Source organism: Drosophila takahashii, chromosome X, assembly GCF_030179915.1.
Source record: "Drosophila takahashii strain IR98-3 E-12201 chromosome X, DtakHiC1v2, whole genome shotgun sequence".
Lineage (NCBI taxonomy): Eukaryota > Metazoa > Arthropoda > Insecta > Diptera > Drosophilidae > Drosophila > Drosophila takahashii.
In genome coordinates, this window is record NC_091683.1 from 5,330,711 (window position 1) to 5,350,692 (window position 19,982).

General features: G+C 40.4%; 2 protein-coding genes across 8 annotated transcripts in view; one reads left to right on the forward strand and one right to left on the reverse strand.

Moving 5' to 3' along the window:
- Window positions 1–19,982, reverse strand: part of LOC108066900 (potassium voltage-gated channel protein Shaker) — a 155,266-nt gene that overhangs the window by 103,607 nt on the left and 31,677 nt on the right. The window lies entirely within an intron of this gene.
- Window positions 7,217–12,721, forward strand: LOC108066899 (uncharacterized). 2 transcript variants are annotated; one of them, XM_017155626.3, is made up of 15 exons: window positions 7,217–7,390; window positions 7,788–8,406; window positions 8,961–9,548; window positions 9,604–9,741; window positions 10,462–10,608; window positions 10,675–10,803; window positions 10,860–11,034; window positions 11,095–11,210; window positions 11,279–11,387; window positions 11,446–11,537; window positions 11,599–11,816; window positions 11,872–11,968; window positions 12,026–12,168; window positions 12,227–12,463; window positions 12,523–12,721. In XM_017155626.3, exons 2-15 carry the CDS (start codon window positions 7,806–7,808, stop codon window positions 12,604–12,606), a joined length of 2,874 nt encoding a protein of 957 aa, XP_017011115.2. In that variant the 5' UTR covers window positions 7,217–7,390; window positions 7,788–7,805; the 3' UTR covers window positions 12,607–12,721. The 2 variants fall into 2 exon arrangements, with proteins under 2 accessions (XP_017011115.2, XP_070075204.1); XM_070219103.1 differs by having other exon boundaries at window positions 7,217–7,229.

The following is a 19,982-nucleotide window of genomic DNA, read 5'->3' on the forward strand; positions in this document are numbered from 1 at the left end:
TGACGAACTGATTGATGAGTTTAGTGATGGAAAACGAACTAAACAAAGTTCAAGTATGAAAGATTCAGTGATATATGGTTAACAGGAAAGTATATTTGACCTTTTGGGCTAATCAGTTGAAGGGTGTTAGTGGGCTTTCACATCCAAATCCTTTGCTTGGCCAAGTTCGACTTATAATAGGGTAAATTCATATATTTGATGGCTTTTACTCACCTGCAATGAGAAAAGTAATATTAAGTCATTAGTAAATTGCTATAAATTATTTATAAAGCTAAAATAACTAACGATTTAAATATAATATTCTTATAATTTAATTCTTAACAATTAACAGTTTTATTTTTCTCAGTATTTTACTATGGGTGGTCAGGCACTGACGTCACAGCCGCAGTGACCCCGTGACCTCCTTTTGGCATCACTCCTTTCTCATTCGGTTCTCAGCCGTTTACTCCTATTTCGCTGCGTTTCCGCTGGCTGAAAAGGACATTGACACAATGGAGGCTAAAAGGATAAAAGGCTAAAAACGTGACTTTGGGGCAAGAGTGACGCTTTTCACCACACGCATAACCATCGCATGTTCACATTTTTAAGGTTGTCGTAGATCGAGGTGAAGCTTTTTCACTTTTTCACTTGGTGACGTCAATGAGCTTGCCAAAAAAGGTCAATTACTAGTTAATGACGACATAAAAGGAGACTTGTACGATTTGGATATAATCTCTAGGATTCTTACTTGGAATTTCTAATGCAAATTTAAATATTATTTAAGATTAGTCATCCTAAATTACTATCATAGTTTTTTTTTTTAATTTTTATCAGGAAATACGATTCTTGAATCCGTATCGGTTCATATCGGTAATGGTGACCGTTAAACTTACGGTTATAAGCTTGAATCGGTTGCGGTTTTATTTTCCGATTCTGGTTCGAGAATTGGCTTTCCATTTAAACTTGAAAATGTGAAAAAACTTTAAGGAAACCAAAGCTTTTTCCAAGCTGCGAAAGCCTTAAAGCATTTCACGTGAGCTTTTCCTTATTTTCGAATTTCCAATGGCGCTGCTGCTGAATTTTCGAAGTTTTCAACAGGCAGCGTCGACGCCGGCAGAAGCAGAGGCAGCAGCAGCGACGTCGACGCAGACAGCGACCGAAGCATCGGCATCGAAATCGGAATCGGAATCGGCGAAAATCGCTCGGCTCGTCGGCATTTGTTGCTCAGCAGGAGCCAAAGGCGAACACGTGCTCACCGCCAGTCAGCGGCGCTCGGCATCTGCGGCAGATTGCAGCACCGCCCACCCAGCACCACCCACCACCCACATCCCACTGACTGCCCCAAAGTGAAGCTCCAACATCTCTCCTTTCCTGCGAATTTTTGTCCTTTTTTTATTTGGAGGCAATTGAAAGGGAGGCAAAGACAAAGGAAATACAATTGAAATAAATAGCAAGGAAAAGGGATAAACAAAAATTAAAAGTGTATGTCTTCCAAAATAAAATATTTATCAAAGAGCTATACAAACTTCTTCAATGAAGTCTTAGTAATATTTATAATACTTTTTTAAAGTTAAAACAATTAACAATTCTGGCAACTTTTTTATTCCTATAGAAGGACTTTTTCGTCAAAATATATTTAAATTTAAGCTTTTACCATAGACTTTAGCTAGAAATTAACCAAAATATACATAGATTTACTAATCCATTCCTATAATAATGAACGAAAGAAGAGAAGGAGAAAATTAACGAGACAACAACTTTAAAATTCATTAAAAATGTGTTGTACGGTCTCGGATCGCCTCAGTTTCTGCTTAGCTCTTCTGCTTCAGTTAAACTGTGAAAACATTTTGCTCTGTTGATTTTGTTGCTGTTGTTGTTGTTTGCCTGGGGAAAAGCCTCCGCAGGCCTCGAATTTCCCTTCTGCAAGAGATAAGCACCGCCACTCGATGGTGTTCAATGCTTCCTCCTCGTTTTGTCCGCTTTCCACGACTTTTCCTCCGCCCAGACCACCCACCACCCTCATAAATATGCAAAGGAAATGCAAACCGAAGCAAACGAAGCAATGAAAACTCCTCCCGTTCGCCGTTCAACATAAAAAAAAAAAATAAATGGAGATGAAGTGAGGAGATGCTGTCAGAAATTTCAACGCCGATTGCCACGCCCATTTCCGTTTTCCATTTTCTGCGGCGGGCGGCAATTAAGAAATTACCTGAAGACATTTCCCACGCCTCAAAAATTGACGGGGCTTCTCTTTTGGCAGAGAGAATATTATTTTCCTCTTACTTTTTAAATATTCATAGTCTTCATAAACCACAAAATACTCAAAACTTTTTAAAACGTTTTTTAAATTATTCCTTTCCTTTAAATTAACTCCTTTATAATATATTTTTAAATTCTTTTAAATTTATTTTCATTCATTATTGCAAGTTTATTGCCCCTTAAATATTCAGCACTCATCACTGCTTTGCTTTGAAATCCTTTGAACACCTGCTTAAAAATTCCGATTGAAACACAAATATTCTGACAGCAAATTATCAACACATCAATCGAATTGAAATCCTTTGGCAAAGGACACCTTAAATAGTTTGTGGTTAGTTGACAGTTTTCTACTCTTGCCAAGATTTCTTAAACTCCGATTTCGGAATCCCTTTGAAGAACCCTATGCTTCTGCAATCAGCCTGATTGAATTCTAGGCAAAATCCTTGAAGGAAGCCCGAGAAATATGCTAATAAAATTTCAATTTCAGCTCCTCCAAGGAAATGGAGCTGCTGGCATATTGTTTTTTGTTTGTTTTCTGTTTTCGGCAGCTCTTGGTTGTTGTACTCGGCTTTTTATTGCCAGCTGGGCCATAAAAAAGAAGCCATCTCTGAATGCACTTTCGGCCCTGCGTCTGTTGGAGTCATAAAACAGAGCGCTGCACAGAAAGAAAAATATTCTCTGTGTATTTAAATGTAAAATAAATATGAATAGAATTTTTTTGTTTAATTTTAGGGAAATCAAAATCAAAAAAAAAATTTACTATAAAAAGTAACTTTCAATCGAATCTATCTCTTCAACTCAATTCAATGAACTCTTATTTGAAAATTTTTAAATCTTTAAAATGCTGGCATATTTTTTAAACATATTTTAATGTGGTGCATTTTTTTTCTCAGTGAGTTCTGATTTTTTTTCCTTTTCCATATTCATTTTTTCCATTTGCAAATGATTTTGCATGCATTTATTACTCATACGCAACGTGGTCCGATTAATATATACTATTTTTTAGCATATGTAGATCAAAAATCTTTAAAATGCTGGTTTATTTTTAGAACGGTGGTAGAAGGTTTTATAATTCTTCTCAGTGAGTTCCTATTTTTTCCAGCTTTTCCCCATCCCTTTTTCCCATTTGCAAATGATTTTGCATGCATTTATTACTCATACGCAAGGTGGTCCGAGGTCAGGGCGCATTAACAGCAATCAATGTGTTTAGCTGCACCCCGAATTCGCCGGTGAATGAGAGATGGAAGGGGGGCGTTAAGCTCGAGGCTAACTAAATGTTGGCATCCTGAGCCGACAGTTCTTGTCATTTAATTTGTCATTTCCCCGGGAGATTCACGGCTCTCTGACGAAATTAAGCGACGTCTGTTGTCTGTTGGCTGATGTCTTTTGCCAGTTTGTCTAATGTCTAATGTCTGTTGCCTGTTGGATCTCTCGGCTCTCTGCCACCTTCGATGCCACCTCATCTCACCTTCAGCCATCCGAGTTCTGAGTTCAGTTCAGTCAGCCCGAAAGCACTTCAAAGGCCATCATCTTGACATTTTGATTTATTGGCTTCGCTGCCGTTGTTTGCCGACTTGGTCTGCGGCTTTAACTTTGGCTTGTCGGCCTGTTGGCTTGTTGGATGGTTGGCTTGTTGCTTTCCTTACATTGCGGCTTGTTGCTGCTGTTTCTGCTGCTGCTGCTGCCTCAGTTGCTGATGTTTGGCAGTAAGCCGCTTACAAGTATTAACCCGCCTGGAAAACGCGCTCTTCTGTATGCCAAACCGCCAAAGAGCTTGGCAGGGCTCCTCAGTTTGCAGTTTACACACACAGAAAACGCCTTTAAAAGTAAACAAGGTATAATGATACCTTGGAAACTTGCTTTATTTTTAAGTCTTTTTTTGATTAAATCTTTCCAATCCCAAAAGAAGTGTATTTTTGTCTAAAATTCAAATCCATATTTTTCACCCAAAAATAACAGTTTTTTGGCCATAATAATGAAAATAATGATCGAAATATGGAATGTCGTACCTCGTTGAACTCGTTATTTCATTCTTAATCGATTGGCATTCAAACCTAGAAATTTTTAATTTTTTTTATTTTTTGCAAAAAATTGTGATGTTACCCCTTATCAAAAATGCGAAAATTTATCAAAAAATAAATTTCCCAAAAAGTGATGGGATTCGTTAGTATGGGTCGTTAGCTGTTCAAAACTGTCGGTCTTTTAGCTGTAGGCCTTGAATTGTCCAAGCTACGACTAAAAAACCATATAAAAAAGGCTGATTTCGTCGAAAACTCAAATCCATATTTTCTATCCTAAAATAGCAGTTTTTTGGCCGTAACAATGGAAATAATGATCCAAATATGAAGTGTCATACCTCGCTTAGCTCGTAATTAAATTCCCAATCGAATGACATTCAAACCTAGAAATTTTCAATTTGTTTCATTTTTTGCAAAAAATTGTGATGTTACCCCTTATCTAAAATGCGAAAATTGACCAAAAAATAAATATTCCAGAAAGTGATGGGATTCGTTAGTAGAGGTCGTTAGCTGTTCAAAACAGTCGGTCTTTTAGCGTAAGGCCTTGAATTGTCCAAGCTACGACTAAAAAACCATTACAAAAAATCCTAAAAATCAGTAATTTGGCCATAAAAATGGAAATAATGATCCAAATATGGAATGTCGTACCTCGTTGAACTCGTTATTTAATTCCCAATCGATTGCCATTCAAACCTAGAAATTTTCAATTTGTTTCATTTTTTGCAAAAAATTGTGATGTTACCCCTTATCAAAAATGCGAAAATTGATCAAAAAATAAATTTCCCTGAAAGTGGTGGGATTCGTTAGTACAGGTCGTTAGCTGTTCGAAACAGTCGGTCTTTTAGCTGTAGGCCTTGGAAATGTCCAAGCTACGACAAAAAACCTTAAAAAAAGGGATATTTTCGTCAAAAATTTGAATCCATATTTTTCACCCTAAAATATCAGTATTTTGGCTGTCATAATGGGAATAATGATCCAAATATGAGCTCGTTGAGCTCGTAATTAAATTCCCTAACAATTGGCATTTAAACTGAGAAAAATATTTTTTTTGTAATTTTTCGCTAAAAATGATGATCATTAAAAAATGGACAAATTTATCAAAAAATAAATAAATAAAAAATCAAAACAGTCGCTCGTTTAGCTGTCGGCCTTTATTTGCCGTAAATACGACTAAAAAACTGAAAAACCCGTTTATTTTTGTCCAAAATTGGAATCAATATAAACTACCCCTTTTTTTTTTTGTATATACATATACAATTTTTTTTGTTAAAACGTTAACGTTATTCTCAGTGCATCTATTGCTGGCAACTTTCTGACATTGGCCTTTGACAGCGAATTGCACCGTTTGCAACCGGATTTTCTGGCCATTTCATTGTGTTTGGCCAGCTAATGCAGAGGGCACAGCTGGTGAAGCAGCAAAGTAAATGGCCGAAATGCAGGTCCTGGTTTCAGGTTTTAGGTTTCAGGTTCCAGGACCCGGAATTCAAAGTCCAAAGTCCGGATTCAAAAGCCCGCTTCCAACTACAAATGCATCCAGTTAACGAGCTCGTTACGGCTCATTGGCCTTTGGGTCGTGCTCTCGTATGCAGTTGGCCAATGTAAATTGAATTCGGTCTCAGTCGCCAGTCGCCACTCGCCGCCTTCGAAACAGAAACAGAAATGCAAATTAAGCGCAAAGTGCTCACAAATGTGGGCGGGGGTTTTCGAAGAGGGGGCGTGGCGGAGGAGGTGGAGGAGGAGGAGGAGGAGGAGGTGTGGCAACAATAATCGAGTGGCACTCGGAACGGCACATAATAACATATAATTATTTGAGCAAATGCAATCAATTTAAATCGTTTGCGGACGAAGCGACGGAATTGAAGCGCTAATTGCGATAATTACTAAGTAAGCAGCCGAGCGCACCCAAAAGAGATTGAAAATAAATATGGGGAAAATTAACAATCTCGGCAAATAAATGCGGATTTAAAGCGCATTTTAAATTGATTTTCGTTGGTGGAGCGTAGATAATAAATATAAAATATGGGATGACATTATGAATAGTTTTTAGGAATATATTTCTGTTTCTACATCACCCATATAACAGAAAAAAAATTAACAAATATTTTCTATTCTGTTTTTTTTTTCTGTTTTTACATTATACACTAGAAATAAAGAGCAAATATTTTTTAATCACCCGTTCGAGCAGCGTCAAAAATAAAAGAAAATATGCCAAATAAAGTATCTTGTGAGAAACTTGAGTGGCAAAGCCATGATTGCGAAAAGGGAAAACTTTCTGCCAAGTTTGGCCCATTAAACTTTGTACTTGTTGAGGATGAGGATGAGGATATCGCAAAGTATTCCCTCTCCGAGGAGCAAAAATCAAGCCAAGACAGTTTTTCTGAGTTCCCTCCTGAGCCGTGTGCACTCATAGTTGACTTGCCATCCCCGCTCCTATTCCTTTTCCCCTCCCCCCTGAAACTCTTTAAGAAGGACATCATCCTCGGAAATAAGAAATGGGAAATAAAATAAAAACAGAGGTTTTTTTCCAAGGCGCAGGCGTGAAATTAAAGAGCGACCATTTCAACTCTCTCTTCCTCAAACTAAACAAATTAATGATTTCCCGCATATTTTTATGGGATAATGTATATATATATTTTTTTTAACGATATTTTGTTAAGAACTTTCGTATATCAGGCAGCAAACATTTTGGATTTTCCATTTAATATTTATGTGATTTTATTGTGGTTCTTAAATTAGCAGAAATCAAGCGAATCTTAAGTCTTTCCGTTTTATTTACGATGTGCGTAAGACCATATAGCTATAGGATACCGAGAGAGAGAGAGAGTTTCCTACAGAAAGAGAGAGAGAGAGTAAAAGAGAGTGTGAACCGGATGCGTGGGAAAGTTGCCGGCGAAAGCGTGGAAAACAAACCGCTACGGAGGAAAATGTCGCCGTGCAACTCGCTCAGTCGAGCATTAGACGCCAACGCGTTCGGTAGCAGCTCTCTCTCTCTCTCTCTCCCACACACACTCACTCTCTCTCTGTCTCTGTCCGTCTGTCTCTCTCCGTCTCTGTCCGTCTCTCCTTCTCCTTCACACCCACAATTTTTGAAGCGCTCCAGAGGAAAAGTGTGAAAAGTTGTCTTATGTATACAAGTATGTAGAAAAGCGGGAAAAGCAGGGAAATGCAACGGAATTCCGTGTTTTTCACATCACCCACATCATCATCATCATCCCAATCTAATCAAAACTTTTGGAGCCAAACGGGCAGTGTTTTAAATTTAGATCTAAAAACACACCGCTTAATATGCGATCTATAAATATGTCGTCTTATTTTCGAACTGCACTCGCCGGCGATAAATCAAAACAAATCAAAATCGAAATCTAGAAAAAGGCTTCTAATTTTCTCGACAATTTCCCTAACACTTATAAACTTTGAATATGTTTTCTAAACAAGAGATTTGCTAAATTATTTTAAAATTAAATTAAAATTTTTTAAAATAAATTATAGAAATATTAAATGGACTTCGGATTATATTTTCTAATTGAATAGCTCCCTGAACCCGGTAAAATGTTTCTGGCTGTCAACCAGAGTCTGCAGAACACCAGCAAGAAGAAGCGCAAGCGGCGGACGGCGGAGGATGATCCGCAGGAGGAGGACCAGGCCACCACCACCGCCGCCGGAGTTCCCAGTAACCTGGAGTCCAGTGCATCGAGTGACCAGTTGGTCTTGGGAGCCGCCGGTGGCTCCACCTGTCGGCTGTGCAAGTGCCCCGGACGGCAGTCCCTGGCCTTGGTCTACATCTACTTGGGCGCCCTCACCCTCATCCTGGCCAGCCTGTCGCTGGTCTTCTACACGCACACCCAGGATGCCTCCGGAATGCCTCCTGATCTTCCCCTGGACTCGCGAGCCTTTCGCGTGCAATTCCAGGCGGAACTACTGCGTTCGGAGGATGAGCTGCGGGCCATGGTCAGCAGGATACTCGCCGAGGAGGAGCAGCAGCAACTGGGTGGAGGTACCACCACCAGAGCCAGCACAGCGAGCAGCAGGACCAGCGATCCTCTGAAGAACGAGCGCAAGTTCACGGACAACCTGATAAGCCACACGCCGCCGCCCAACGGAAAGAGGATGCGCCGGGACATTGCCTCCTCCGCTCCCGCCTCCATGCATGGTAAGGATATCGAGGATACCGGTAGTATAGATACAATACACAAAAATATTCACCCACAGAACAAAATTTGATAAAAGATTAATACGTTTTGTAAAGATAATTTTATTCATATCATTTTGATAACATTTCAATATCAATTTGATAGGAGTAAAAAATTTATTTATCTTATTTGACATTATTTGCTCATAAAAACTACTGCTTTGGCATTTCAAAATAGTAAATTTATATTATTTTTATTAAATGAAATTACTGATATGATAAAATATCGAATCGATATGCCCAAAAATATTTAGCCACATAGAAAACAATTTGACAAAAAATCAGTACGATTTCTAGAGATCTATTTATTCATATCATTTTGATATCATTTTAATAAAATATATATTTATTCTATTTGAGATTATTTGCTCATGAAAACTACTGTTTTGGTATTTCAAAATAGTATATTTATATGATATGATATGATAAGATATCTAATTGATATGCCTGGATCCTGGATCACGTAGAATTTATCCCTATCTCATATTCATATTTCAATTGTATTTCCTGTGCAGCTGATCCCCTGATCGAGTTCTTCAATCCGAACCACCGCAAAGTGCTCGACGAGCAGGACTCGGAGATCCGCAAGCGGACGGGCCAAAAGGGCGCCGCTCCCGGCGGCGATGAGTGGATCTACCTGAACACCTACTGCCGGGTGCCGGAGAAGATAATCACGGGCTTCTGCAAGGGCACCCAGGACTACTGTCCGCCGGCGCCGCAGGGACCCACGGGCGAGGTGGGTCCGAAGGGGCCCACCGGCAATCCCGGCCTGCCTGGCATTCCGGGTCCCAAGGGCAATCGCGGCGATGTCGGACTGCCCGGCGCCCCCGGCGTCGATGGTGTGGGTCATTCGGGTCCGGCGGGTCCGCGGGGACCCAAGGGAGATGCGGGCGCCACAGGAAGGGCAGGTTTGGATGGAAGGGATGGAGTACCGGGTGAACCGGGGCTGGATGGCGTACCAGGGCGGGCTGGTGCTGATGGCAAGAATGGGCTGTCCGGTCGCGATGGCAAGGATGGGCTGCATGGCAAGGACGGCAAGGATGGTCTGTCCATCACGGGACCCAAGGGAGCCCAGGGACCGCCCGGCGAACGGGGTCTGAAGGGTAAGTAATATATATCTACCAGTTAAATGTAATTCCCTTGGGTTTATCCCCACAGGCATTGCCGGTCCCCGCGGTCGTCCCGGCAAGCCGGGCACCAACGGCACACCCGGAGTGCCCGGCATCAATGCCTGGAAGATGCAGTTCCCCAATGGCAGCTCCTCCAACGATCTGCTCATACCGCCCTCTATAACAGGTGAGTTAAGGGTTAATAACAGGTTAAATCAATTGGGGTTAAATTTAACCAGTAGCAAAAATATTGATTTAATCAGCCTTTTCTTTCTACTAAAAGTATGATTAATGTATTATTGATTATAATTATGGGAAACATTTAACCTGAGGTTAAAAATGCAAAATAATATTACTTCAATCAGCCCTGTTTATCTGACAAAACTGTGGTAATGCAATTATCATTATTAGAAGTTTAGTGAAATATACATTTAACCTGAGGTTATTATTATTTATAATTATGGGAAACATTTAACCGGTGGTTAAAAATGAAAAATAATATTACTTCAATCAGCCCTGTTTTTCTGACAAAACTGTGATAATTCAGGTATTATTATTGGAAGTTTAGTCAAATATACATTTAACCGGAGGTTATTATTAATTATAATTATTTAATTTTTTATTTAATTATTTAACCTAAGGTTAAAAATCAAGTGATATATTACTTTCATTAGTCTTGATTTTCTGTTCGAGCTGTGATTATTCAATTATTATTATTGGAAGCTCAGTCAAATATACATTTAACCTGAGGATGTTATTAATTATAATTATGGAAAACACTTAACCTAAGGTTAAAAATAAAATAAAATATAACTTTCATCCGCCTTGGTTTTCTGTTCGAGCAGTGACCTTTAAATTATTCCTATTTAACCTGAGGTTATAACTACGCACTGTATTAACTTGCCAGATCTACAACTTCCGGACTTCCAACGCTCGGTGATTGTGGAGGAGGGCAGATCGCTGAACTTGAGCTGCTCGGCCACGGGAACTCCTACGCCGCAGGTGGAATGGCGTCGGGAGGATGGTCGCACCATTAATGTCAACGGCGTAGAGAGTGAGTCACCCCACTATCACTTATCACTTATCACTTAGCACTCAACACCCAATCCTCATCACACAGTGGCCTCCGTCAGCGGACAGTTCCTGAAGTTCACCAATATCACACGACACCAGATGGCCGCCTACACTTGTTATGCCAACAATGGCATCGCTCCAGTGGCCAATGCCACCTATCTCGTGGAAGTGCAGTGTGAGTTTATCTATACATGTTTTAAATATTGATCTTAAACAGAAGTTAATCCCCAGTTGCACCCATGATTTCGGTGTTCCGTCAAACGATTTACGCCGAGTACCAGAGTAGCGCCACTTTGGAGTGCATAGTGGAGGCCTTTCCCGAACCCATCAGATATTGGGAGCGAGCCTACGACGGCAAGATCCTCGATCCCAGCGAGAAGTACGGCATTGAATCGTTTCCCGAGGGGTGAGTTAACTTAAAACCTACTTTAACCGGAACTTAACTCCCTTTTATTTTGGTTTCTAGCTTCAAGACCACCATGCGCTTGATCATCAGTAATCTGAGGAAGGATGATTTTGGCTACTATCACTGTGTGGCCAGGAATGAATTGAATGCCACCATGGTTAACTTTGAAGTAGCACGTGGGTCTTACAAATAATAGCTAACCGAAGGATAACCGAGAGCTAACCCTCTCTCTCTCTTTTTACAGCTCAAGATCCGAACAGTGAGACCCCTTACGTGGGCAGTGGCATGAAGGTCTACGGCCAAAGACCCCCAGAAAGCGAGTGTCCCGTTTGCGACCAGTGTCCAGATCCCAGGTTAGAAATTATATAGAAAATCCCCTGATAAGTATAACTCAACATGATGATTATCTAGCTTGTACCAGTGCAAGGACCAAATACTGAATAGCTTTGAGATCCAACCCACGGGCAATCTGAGTTATCCCGGTCTACCCAAGCGACCGAAAAGTGAGTGGAATAAGTTCCCTTTTAATATATAATATAGAATACCAATCTCGCCTTTTAATAGCCTGCTATCTGTATGCCGTGGGCAAGCCCGTTTTCCACAAGGTGGTCAACGAAAAGTTCGGCTCCTGGCTGAGGGATCCTTCGCCGGATAGCGATAAGGAGAAGACCTTCGTGACGAACGAGAACGATCCGTACAATTTGTTTGAGTTCACCACCCGCATTCAGTACCGAATGAACAGCATTCCCCGGCGGAAATACGAAATTCAAGAGGGCTTTCATGTGGGTTTTTCTTAGATTTCTTAATCAAGATTTAGCTATAACCCTAACATTTTAGGGCAATGCTCATGTGGTCTTCAACGGTTCGTTCTACTATCAACAAAGGAACTCGGATCTGGTGGTCAAGCTGGACTTGATCAGTCTCAAGAAGATAAGTGAGTGTTCTGATTTCTAATTTCCTATTCCAATTGGTAATAACTGTTTTCTTTTAGCCACACAATTGCCATTTGCCGGAGTGGCAGCTGCAAATAGGCTGTATGCCACCGACTTCAACTACATGGACTTCAATGTGGACGAAGTGGGTCTTTGGGTGATCTACAGCACCTACAACTCGAACAACACGCTGGTGGCCAAGGTAAATGTCCCTATTTCTTTGGAAGTATCTTCAAAAAATTAACCAAAAAATCCAACAGTTGGATGCGGAGACTTTGAAGATGCAGTACAACTTCAATATCACCCTGGACCACCATCAATTCGGCGAGATGTTCATCGTGTGCGGCAATCTGTATGCCATCGATTCGGGCACGGATAAGAATACCCAGATTCGCTATGTGGTCGATCTGTACAATGGCAAGCTGCTCAACACGAATCTGCCCTTCTCGAATCCCTTTAGCCACACCACAACCGTTGGCTACAATCCCCTTACAGTGGTAAGTAGCTTTATCTACCGGTTATCTTCCGGTTAAGCTTTATATCTTGTTTATTTCAGGAACTCTACTCCTGGGACAAGGGCAATGCACTCACATATCCCATACGCTACAACGAACAGCGTCTCATCGCCGACAATAGTTAGGAGAAGATGAAGAACTTTAAGATCTTAAAGATCCTAACGAGATCCTAACGGCTCAAATCTAAATAGTCTAAGGCACAATAAATAAATGTAAAGTGTTTTTTTTTCCAAAAGCAAACATCTCTTGGTTAATATTTGCTCTGAGATCATTGGTTTGTTTTCCCAATGCACTTGCTCACACTGTCTGGAGATTCGCTAATTGAAAGGCACAGCGAAAAGGGAAAGTGTGCGAAAATTGTTGGGTGTGAAGTGTTAATTTGCCAAAGGTGGAACAAAAAGTGCTGAGAATGTTACTATTTATTCTACCGACAGGGCATATAATTATCTTTACACATTCAACTGTTTTTCCTTAACGATTTTAAGCATTTTTCATTTAATTAACCTTCTCTTAACCTTCGGTTAGTTACTCCCCATCCATATTCCCCGTATCATTAAGTGCCACTTTGCAGCTCCTCTCCGTTCTCAATTAGCCGCGATAATGTTGACATTATCCGGGGCTGGTTCCATTAATTATGCCTGCTTAAAAGGCCTGGACCCCGGGCATTCGGCCAATTGCAGCAACAAGTTCCTGGGCCGAGATGCCAAGGCGAAAAGCGAGAGGCGGAATAAAGGTTCGAGTTAATTTCCAGCCAGGGACACAGCTGCCGATCGGGGATCTGGGATTTGCATTGGGGGCTAAAGGGGGCTGAAAGGGGACTGAAAGGGCGGCGGCTATGTAGGCCACATGCCGGGCTGAAGCTCCAGCAGATTGACGGACTGGCAGAGTGACGGCCTGTCAATAAGGGAAAACCACCCAAGCTCGTCACGAAAGCGTTTCGATGTTTGGCAGGCCCACCCTAGACCACCCTGAACCAGTCACTATGTTGATACACACAGAAAAATCAAAATATAATACCGATTTCTGTACAAAAATGGAATAAAAAGTTAATAATTATGAAAATTCCCTTTTGGTGACCCCGAATTTTTATTTACCTCTACAAAAAGTGGATAAGGTGGCTATGTTTGGTGACCTTTTTTTGCAAAGGCAATCAATTTTCCAGTCAAAAGAGGCGAAAGATAATGAAAAAAAATTAATTTCAATCAAATGCTGCTGAATATGGGGTTTGGTGACCCCGATATTTGTTTTAACCTGGTCTTTTGTCCAAATTTCTTGCCATTTTTGGTGACCCAGAAGGGAAATCAATTCTGCAGTTAAATGATATGGAAAAGTGCACCAAATTGGACAGTGTAATTCGGCTTAGCTCAGTGGGTAGTGGGTATTGTAGTTATAGGACCACCTCCTACATTGTTGTGCGTGCCTCAGAGTTCGTCTCTCGTCAATTGCGTTGCATGTTTGACAATTTGCATTTTTCGTTTTCCCCTACCCCGCCCCCACTCAAATCCCCTCCCCTTTGGCCATTGTCTGAGCGATTTTTCAGTTGCATTTTCCGATTCCCTTTGTCATCGTTGGGACGTCGAGGCAATTCGGGGATCTGGAATGCGTCACGGATTGCGGCAACTCTGCGGGAAAATGGGGGAAAGCGGACGAGTATGGGTATGGAGAAAAATGGGTAAAAACAGAGCAGTCACATAGCAGATGGCACTGGCTCCGAAATAGAGATTCCTTTTCACAGGATTGCATTCCTCATTGTGATGAGGAAAAGCAAGAGCAAGAGCAGAAACCCGAGTGTGAGTGAAATAAAATCAGCTTTGAATTATCGACGATGGAAAGCAAACAGAAGACATACAATTTAATTCAATGGCGATACCTTAAAAGTTTAAGAACTTTTGGGTTGATTGTTTCGAAATAAATCTATTAAATCTCTTGGGGAACCTTTGATATAAATTTAAAAAATCAATTATTTACTTTCCGAACCATCCAAGGCATCATTATAATCCGCTTTGGGCCTAAAGCCTGGTAATTAAAATCCCATTTGATGGCTATTCTCGGCCCCGAATCCTTCAACGGCGATTCCTTGATGACAGAGAGCCAATGACCATCAATCAATTATCAGCACCACCAGCAACCTTTGGCCTTTTCTGCTCGAGTGTTTCGATTTATGCAGTTTTAAATATATATGTATATGCGACGACTATATATATTATGTATAATTACCGTACTGGTTGCGTTCCTTCACTTTTTTTCCTTTTGGCCCAATGCCAGCGGAATCGTTTGACTGGGCTAATCCCCAGTTTTATGGACACCCCGCCCGTTTGCCACCGAATTTCCGTTTCCTCTTCTCTTCGCACTCTCTATCATTTTTCATTTTTTGTTTGTTTCCGAGTTGCCTGTGTTGAGGCAGGCCCATCTGGTGCCGTTTGTAAGGATAATGCGCTCTTGTCAAATTGCCAAGTGTGTAAGGGGGGGAGGGGGTTTCAGGATACAGCATAAAGACTACTGAGTGGGAGGGACTTTGGAACAGCTGTTGGACGCTAAGCGCCTTCCATCTGCCGGAATCCGCTGAAGTCCGTGGACAAACAATTTTCATGCTTGAACGCCGACTACTTCCCACTTCTTACTTGGACCCCTCCCCTTTTCACTTGTGTTTAGCAACAGTTTGCTTCATTAAATTGCAAACGAGCATTCAGAATCCAGTGTCTCGCGGGGGGGGAGTGAGCCCCCTGATTCGGAAAGGGGGGTTACCTACAGGTCACTCTTACAGTGTTTACGCTTTAATCAAAATGCAAAATGTAATTTGGAATTTTAGCCTGAACAACGTGAGCAGTTCACTGGGCCATAAAGAACCTTCCCTTATCAGAAAGGGCAAAATGGAGATGAGAAAATCTATCAGGTAAAATAGTTTAATAATTACAATACACCCAAAAAAAACTTGATATGAAACGAAGATCAATTTGATGTTATGTGGTATCAATTTTGACTTCAATTGTGTCTTTCTCTCTTCCACATTTACATTTTCAATTTAAGTTACATTTGAGTGCTCTCTTTTTCGAAGTCAGAGAATCTTCGAGAAAGAGAAATTGGTATTGCATGGTAAAAACGACATGCGTATAAATACCAGAAATTTACCATGCGTATATCGATTTGGTCCCGTTGTGTTTCTTTTTTTTTGTGTAGGAACTTTTATTTTAAAACATTTTTTGTGCCAGTTAGTTTTAGTTTTTTAATTGAAATCCCCACTGAAATAAGAAATAAACTATAAAAAAACTTTATTTCTAGCTTTAAAACTATTCCAATTGCTAGAAAAAAGCCAGAATTCCAGCACCAAGGAACTTAAAACGTAGAGTGGGTTCAAAAGCAATTACAAGGGGCCAACAACGTTCAAGGGAAAAGGGCCAATAATCATGGCCAAAGCTGCCAATCGTTGATGCGTTAAATTATTTCTCGTAATAAAGCCGAAGGGTGTCCAGTGTCCTGGCCAGTGAAACTTTAATGAATGACCCCCCCGCCGTCAAAAGGCGGAGATCACTTGAGAAGGCAATAACATGCCCTAAACAGTCGTAAATTGAGTCACGAGCTGTCATAGTTCGTTGCTCGCGATGGTGAAATTACTTGGTCCAAACCCTTGAAGGAAACTTCGTTGACAATTTCGAAGCAACTTTGGATTTCCAAATGAATGAAAATCTTAATCCTTCAAGGCGAAAAACAAGGAAACTTAAATATCTTTTAGAAGTGCCCAGAAGTATGCAACATTTCTGACTGCCTTTTTAGCTGCATACTTTTAGACACCTTTTTTGTTGTTTAGAACCTCCAAATATAACTTCTTCAAAATTCTTAAAGATTTTCTTTTGAAACCTGAAATATTTAAAATGTTCTGTTACTAGGGTTTTTAAATGATTTTTTAGCTGCATACTTTTAGACACCTTTTTTTGTGTGCCATATATTGTCTTTAAAATCATAAAATATACCTAAACTTTTTCCCATTTCTTTCATACTCCATAAATCGAAATCCTAATGACTCTGCCCAATCAATTGATGGTGCTGTCTGCTCCGGGTTATGGTAAGACATCTAATCCAGTTCAAGCTGCTCTCCCAATTCAATTTTGTGTTGGCAGTTGATTGGAGGTTTGTTTAGAAGGGGAGGTTTGTGGGAGAAGGGGAGGTTCCCAGTGAGAACCTGAGAACCTGAGGAGCCCGAAAGGAGGATCCATTGTGGGTTAGACAATGCCCCGATGGCCCTCGCCGCGTGCCAGAGACAATGGGGCGGATGCACAATGCCGGGCAGTTCGGTCTCAAGTCTCAAAAATAAACCCCGACAAGTGGCGACCTCTGGCCTCCCCGCCTTGGATCTTTACGTTTTTTGTGCTTTTAAATGCGTTAATTGAGTGCTACGAATTGTCTTTCGACACTTCTGTTTTGTTTGTCCTCCTTTGTGTTTGGTTTTTTGTTTTTTTTTTACTCTTTTTTTTATACCCACATCTTTTTTTTATCGTCGAGTGGGGGGGGGCATTCAGCTTTTGTAGTCCCACCCAGCCAAACAACAAATCAAAGTCAAATGGTCAACGAGACACAGGGAAAACAGCAAAGAAAACAGAAAATAAAAACACACACCCAGATGGTTGGCATCAAAATGCCGGAATTGCATATACACTGGGTTAATGGGATGCTTGAGTTAGGACATTTGAGGAATTGACATATCATTTAATCGGATGCCAATCAAAACAAAATTGAAATTGATGCTCATTTCGTTATTAACACTCCGAGGCAAAGCACAAACGATTCGAATTCCGAGTAATTTATATGCAATCACACAACGAGCTAATGAAGCATTGATAAAAAAATGTGTACCAAAAATAAACGCAATTAAAATAAACTGAAGTGAAGCGGCAATGAAAATTGAAGGCATTAGAGAGAAATTCGCTTTAATTTAATTATTTTAAATTTAATATCAATTGAAGGTATTTGTGGAAAATACTTGACCACCGAAAAGCGCCAAAAGGCTTAAAAACCATAATTTGTGTGCCTTTAATTATGCACAGCAAATATTTCGCTCTGCTGGAGTTGTGCGTAAATATTTGCCTGGCCTATGGCAATTTTATATTCTTTTTTCGCACAAAATTAAAAAAATTTAAATATTTAATGGAATGTAAGTGATACTCTAAGTTACACATAGTTAGGAACCCTTGAAAAAATCGAAGCTTTCCCTCTTGAAATGTTGTCCAAAAACAGAGAAAAGTAAGCCTAGAAATCACTGGGGTTTTTTAAAGGTGTCTAAAAGTATGCTACATACTTTCAGACGCCTTCTTATTTCACAAATTAAAATAAAATACTTAAGGGAATATATACATAGTTAGGTATTCTTTGTAAAATTTAAATTTAATGCCGACCGAAGCTTTCTTTATTTTTATGGCCGTGCCAATTGAAATGTTAGCCAAAATGTTGCCCCAGCTCGTTGGCTGCCAGTGTTTTGAAGCGTTTCGCTTTGACACTTTGGGATTTTTATGGGTTTCCCCTCTCTGGGGAATGGGGAATACGGAATGGGAGGATGGGGATCCGGATTCGAACAAGGACAACTCACACTCGCACATATTTCGCGCTTAGGTGCACTTCAGTAGATTCGCATACCAGGTGACCACCACCGACTGACCACCGGTGGTAATGGTAAATGGTAAATGGGTGTTATGCCCGTATGCGCTCATTAATTTCGCCTGAGTAAAGTTCAATAGCAACCCTTAACACAGAATAAAAAAAAAGCAAAAAAACAACCAGGTGGCAGACAAAGTGCTGCGAATTTCCACAGGCAAATGAATAATGATTCGCCTGGCGACTGGCGAAGCTAACAAATGGGTCGCAATTTTCATTTTCGCTACGTGGGTGTGGCAATAAGTCGGCGGCTGGAAAGGCAAAAGGCGAAAGGCGCTGATAAGCGAAGGCTCTGTGGTCCTGTAACGTTAACGTGGCCCAAACGAATGGCCAGCAATTAGACAGCCGGCAAAGACGCCACCGGCAATTTGGGGATGTGTGGTAGAGGGAGTGGTGTTAACCCATGACAAGCCCACGAAAATTGGTTACGTGGCCAATGGATTTGCCAACCGAAAAAGGGTTGGGTTTATAAATATTTTAGGCGACTTTTTAATGACATGTAAAAAAGATAAAGAAAATATAAACGATTTTATACCGAAAGAAAAATATATTAACAAATTTAATTGGCATTAAAAATATTTTAAATATGCTTATTAGCTCCCTGGAATTGTGTATTATGTTTTCCGAATGGGCAAACATTTTCCTCTAGACGATTTTTCTACTACAAATAATTAATGGGTTAATGGGCTGGGAAAATCAGCAAGTCTCGGCTTAGCTTGGGTTGGGTTGGGTTGGGTTAAGTAACTAACTAACGACTCTCATGCAATCCGAAATCGATGACAGCGGCAATAAATGGTGACAGGGTGTCTATCCTGTTGGCAACTTCAGGTTAAAGTATTTTAACTTCAGGTTAAAATGTTTAAAATTTAGGTTAAAGTACTTAAACTTCAGGTCAAAGTATTTAAACTCTAGGTTTAAGTATTTAAACTTAAAGTTTTCAAACTTCTGGTTAAAGTATTTAAACTTCAGATTAAAATATTCAAACGTACTAAGGAATATTAGTACATATTATTAAAAGCAATAAATAGTCCTATTATTTTTACAAAAAAAGCCTAAACATAAAATCGTAATTTTCAAAGAGCGCTTTCACCGTAATCCTTTAATTGCCAAAAGATTTGGCACCCTGTACCCCAAATGCCTCCACTGACATTGACAAACAACAACTTGGGGGCAGCAGTAATCAACCGGCCGACTGGACTTGCACTTTATCCACGTATTTATGTTGGTCAATATGTTTGAATTTTCAATTAATTCGCAGCGCCTGACGGTATTCAATGGCCTGACAAAATGATAAGGATACAGGGATACAGGATACAAGGATATGGGGATGCGCAAACAAGCACTTATTTACTTTTGCAGCTTTCAAATACATATACATACATATATGCTGGCAAATATAATGTACTTATTTTGGCCCAGTTGGGCGAATGCCTTTCACCTGGACAAAAAGTGCGGACATTTCAATTTCAATGCAAAATAGCTCAGATGCCCATGATGATGGGCGAAAAAGGGGAGATAATGCCACCGAGTGGAATGACAAAGCACTGAGAGAAACACTGAGGCTAAAATAGTTATACCCGTTACTCGTAGAGTAAAAGGGTATACTAGATTCGTGCAAAAGTATGTAACAGGCAGAAGGAAGCGTTTCCGACCCTATAAACTATATATATTCTTGATCAGGATCACTAGCCGAGTCGATCTAGCCATGTCCGTCTGTCCGTCTGTCCGTCTGTCTGTCTGTCCGTCTGTCCGTATGAACGCTGAGATCTCGGAAACTATAAAAGCTAGAAGATTGACACTTTGCATGCAGATTCTAGGAGTTCCTACGCAGCGCAAGTTTGTTTCAAAAGAGTGCCAC

Bases quoted from the DNA above. Each gene is read 5' to 3' on its own strand.
- LOC108066899 (XM_017155626.3), top strand. From the start codon at position 7,806: ATGTTTCTGGCTGTCAACCAGAGTCTGCAGAACACCAGCAAGAAGAAG. The intron at 11,035-11,094 runs GTGAGTTAACTT...TTTGGTTTCTAG, and splicing joins ATTGAATCGTTTCCCGAGGG to CTTCAAGACCACCATGCGCT. The intron at 12,464-12,522 runs GTAAGTAGCTTT...TGTTTATTTCAG, and splicing joins GCTACAATCCCCTTACAGTG to GAACTCTACTCCTGGGACAA.